Genomic DNA, 2,935 nt, shown 5'->3' on the forward strand with positions numbered 1-2,935 from the left:
CCACCCGCACCTGGGAGGCGGCGCAGGCCCCAAAGGCCCCCAGGATGACGTCCACCACGCGCTGCGAAGTGAGCACGTTGCCGCCCACCACGGCAGCCTCCGGGGAAGGGTCCAGGATGGAGCCTTTGGGAATCACGACGCGGACCGGAACCAGGCAGCCCTGTGCAGGGCGGGGCCAGCTCTCAGGGTCAATGGGGAGATCTATGTCCCGGCCACCACCCGCAGCACCTCGAGGATCCTCAGCCTGTTATTGGGCTGTTGGGCTGGCTTTGCCCCGGGCCTGCTCAGGGTGACCTGGGCTTAGGGCCGACCCGCTGACCTCACACACGGGACACGCCTGCACACCTGGTTGAGCGGAATGTCGCGGCCCACCAGACAGCGCAGGCAGTAGATGAGCGCAGACAGCGTGATGGCCCGCGGTGCGTTCAGGTTGCCAAACACTTCAGGCCCCGTGCCGCTGAAGTCAAACACCGCGCTGCCCTGCCCACCGGAGGGGAGCGGGGAGAGGCCATCAGCGATAAGGGGGCCATGCCACCGACGCCCCACCCCCGGGCCCGGTTCGGCAGCCGCACCTGACTCAGGTTGATGTGCACGCGGAGTCTGATGGGGGAGCCATCGTCCATGTGGTCCTCGGCAGACACCTCCAGAGGCAGGCCCCGGGCCTGCCGGGAGGACCCGAAGGCCCGAAGCATGTCCCGCACGGCCAGCTCCGCGTTGGCCTGGCAGGCAGTATGTTGAGAGGCAGCCATGTCACCTTCCGGGTGGGGCAAGCACCCCCTCCCCTCCTAGCTGCCTTGGGCTGGCACAGAGCTGCCCCTGCTCGCGCCCCAGACCCACCTGAATGTGGCCCATGTAGGCCTGCACCACATCCAGGCCGTACTGCCCGATGAGCTCCCCCACCAGCTGGATGCCCTTCTGGTTGGCTGCCACCTGGGCCCGGAGATCTGACAGGTTGTCGTGCAGGTTCCGCGTCCCACTGCAGCCGGGAATCTTGCCTGGGGCCTGCAGGGCCTCGGTGACCGCTGCGTGGACGGAGTCACCACTGAGCCAGCCTCCAAGCCCGGGGGCTGCCTGGTGCCCTGCTCTCCACCTGCTGCACCCCAGCTGGGCGCTGTGGGCCCCATGTTGGCCCTTCACGGGCCCCCCACAGCCCTGCTGACTCCTCCAGCGCCCTGAAAACCCACTCCTCCCTCCACCTGCTGAGCCATCTCCTTCCCACACCTCAGCCCCCCACAAGCCCCGGAGCCTGGGGCAGGCAGGTGCGGGGCGGGGGGTTGTCAGGGCATAATTGTCCCTCAGCAAAGTCTCCTCCCTCCTTCGCTTCCTCCTGTCCTGCCTCCTCACCTCCTGGGCCCACTCTTTTCAAGCTTCCTCTGGTCCCACCTCCCCTTTCCCAGGGAAAAAAACACTTCCTTTGACCCTCCCCCACTCACAGGGCCCTCATCCCTGTAGCCCCCACTCGCCCCCAAGCCAATCGCTTTGAAAAGAGCATCAATGTGGCCGTCTGTGCAGCAACCCCCCCCCCCCAACAATCGCGATGAAGACTCCAGCCCCCAGTAAACAGTGCAGGTCCTGCCCCAGGGGCCCCTCCACACCAGGAAAGCCCCCCTAGAGTCTAGGTTGAGTCCTCTCTGAGGACCCGGCTGCTGGGTCCTCTGCCACCTTCCTGCACGTGTCCCTCCCATGATCCCTGCCCGCCCCCCCCAATCCCCGTTGACCAAGGGAGCAGCCAAACCTAGGCCACTCTGTTCGGGTCCTGGGCAGCCCGTGGCTCTGCTACCCCACCCTCCATCCTGCCCCGTCACTTCCTCTCACGCTGGGATGCGCCCTGGGCTCTCAGACCCCTACAGCCTCAACCCTGCTCTGTATTTCCCTTTCTAATATATTTTTATTGATTTCAGAGAGGAAGGGAGAGGGAGAGAAACATTAATGATGCGAGAGAATCACTGATTGGCTGCTTCCTGCATGCTCCCTACTGGGGATCGAGTCCGCAATCCAGGCATGTGCCCTGACCTCCAATTGAACCGTGACCTCCTGGTTCATAGGTTGATTCTCACCCACTGAGCCATGCCAGCCGGGCACCTGCTCTGTATTTTTGCTGCTCCTCCCTCCTGGGCCCCACTGCCCCTCGGTCCCACCATCCCCGCAGCAGCTGCTCTGTACCCCCTCAGAGCCAGAGCTCCATCCTCCGGCTGTCCAGCAGACTCCATTGTCCCCCACCCCCAAATCCCATCAAATACCAACCCCGACCTCCAACAGTTGTCCCCACTCTGTCCTCGCTGCCCAGTGTAAGGCTCAGCACCCCCAGGGTAACTGCAGCTGCACCATCCCACCCCCTTGGCCCCCCTCCACTCTGCATGTGGGCAGGGGGCACAGGCAGACCAGCGTGCACCTGGCTGGGCCTTTCACAGCCGCCGCGGCCCTACCACCCGATGACTTAGACCTGGGCCTTCTAAGAGCCTGCAGCCCCCAGACGCGGTGCCAACCCAGGGCAGATGGCAAACACCTGGACACAGGCTCCTTGCCCTCCTGCCCTGGTCCCTGCAGTATCTTGGCCAACTCGCGGCCCCTAGGACCACCAAGGCCCTCCTTCCCGGGCCCAGGCAGAGCTCAGCTCAGCGCCACCTGCTCCCCCAGCCTCAAGGCAGGTCTGGGCCCCTGGGCTGTGCGGTCTGGCTGGAGGCAGCAGCCCACTGAATCCCCAACGCCGGCCCCAGGCCCACTCCCACTCACCCTCCTCCTGGAACACGCCTCCCTGGACAAGTTTAAACGACAGAAAGACAGCGCCCTCCTGCTGCAGGGCGGTGGAGTGCGGGGGCATGGAGCCTGGGGTGATGCCCCCAATGTCGGCGTGGTGCCCGCGGCTGGCCACATAGAACACAGGTCGAGTCTGACCCGGCCAGAACACCTAGGAGTGGAGAGCGGCAGTCAGCTG

The 2,935-nt window shown here is 65.1% G+C and overlaps 1 protein-coding gene across 1 annotated transcript in view; it reads right to left on the bottom strand.

The window, feature by feature from the left end:
- OPLAH (5-oxoprolinase (ATP-hydrolysing)) overlaps positions 1-2,935 on the bottom strand; it is a 9,940-nt gene that overhangs the window by 1,038 nt on the left and 5,967 nt on the right. The window contains exons 16-20 of the mRNA XM_014538693.1: positions 2,734-2,908; positions 838-1,022; positions 573-719; positions 346-480; positions 5-160 (exon numbers count right to left, since the gene is read on the bottom strand). Coding sequence (XP_014394179.1) covers positions 5-160; positions 346-480; positions 573-719; positions 838-1,022; positions 2,734-2,908 — 798 coding nt within the window. The remainder of the gene's footprint in view (positions 1-4; positions 161-345; positions 481-572; positions 720-837; positions 1,023-2,733; positions 2,909-2,935) is intronic.

The sequence above is a fragment of the Myotis brandtii genome, unplaced genomic scaffold (genome assembly GCF_000412655.1).
Source record: "Myotis brandtii unplaced genomic scaffold, ASM41265v1 scaffold1956, whole genome shotgun sequence".
In the NCBI taxonomy this organism is placed as follows: Eukaryota; Metazoa; Chordata; class Mammalia; order Chiroptera; family Vespertilionidae; genus Myotis; species Myotis brandtii.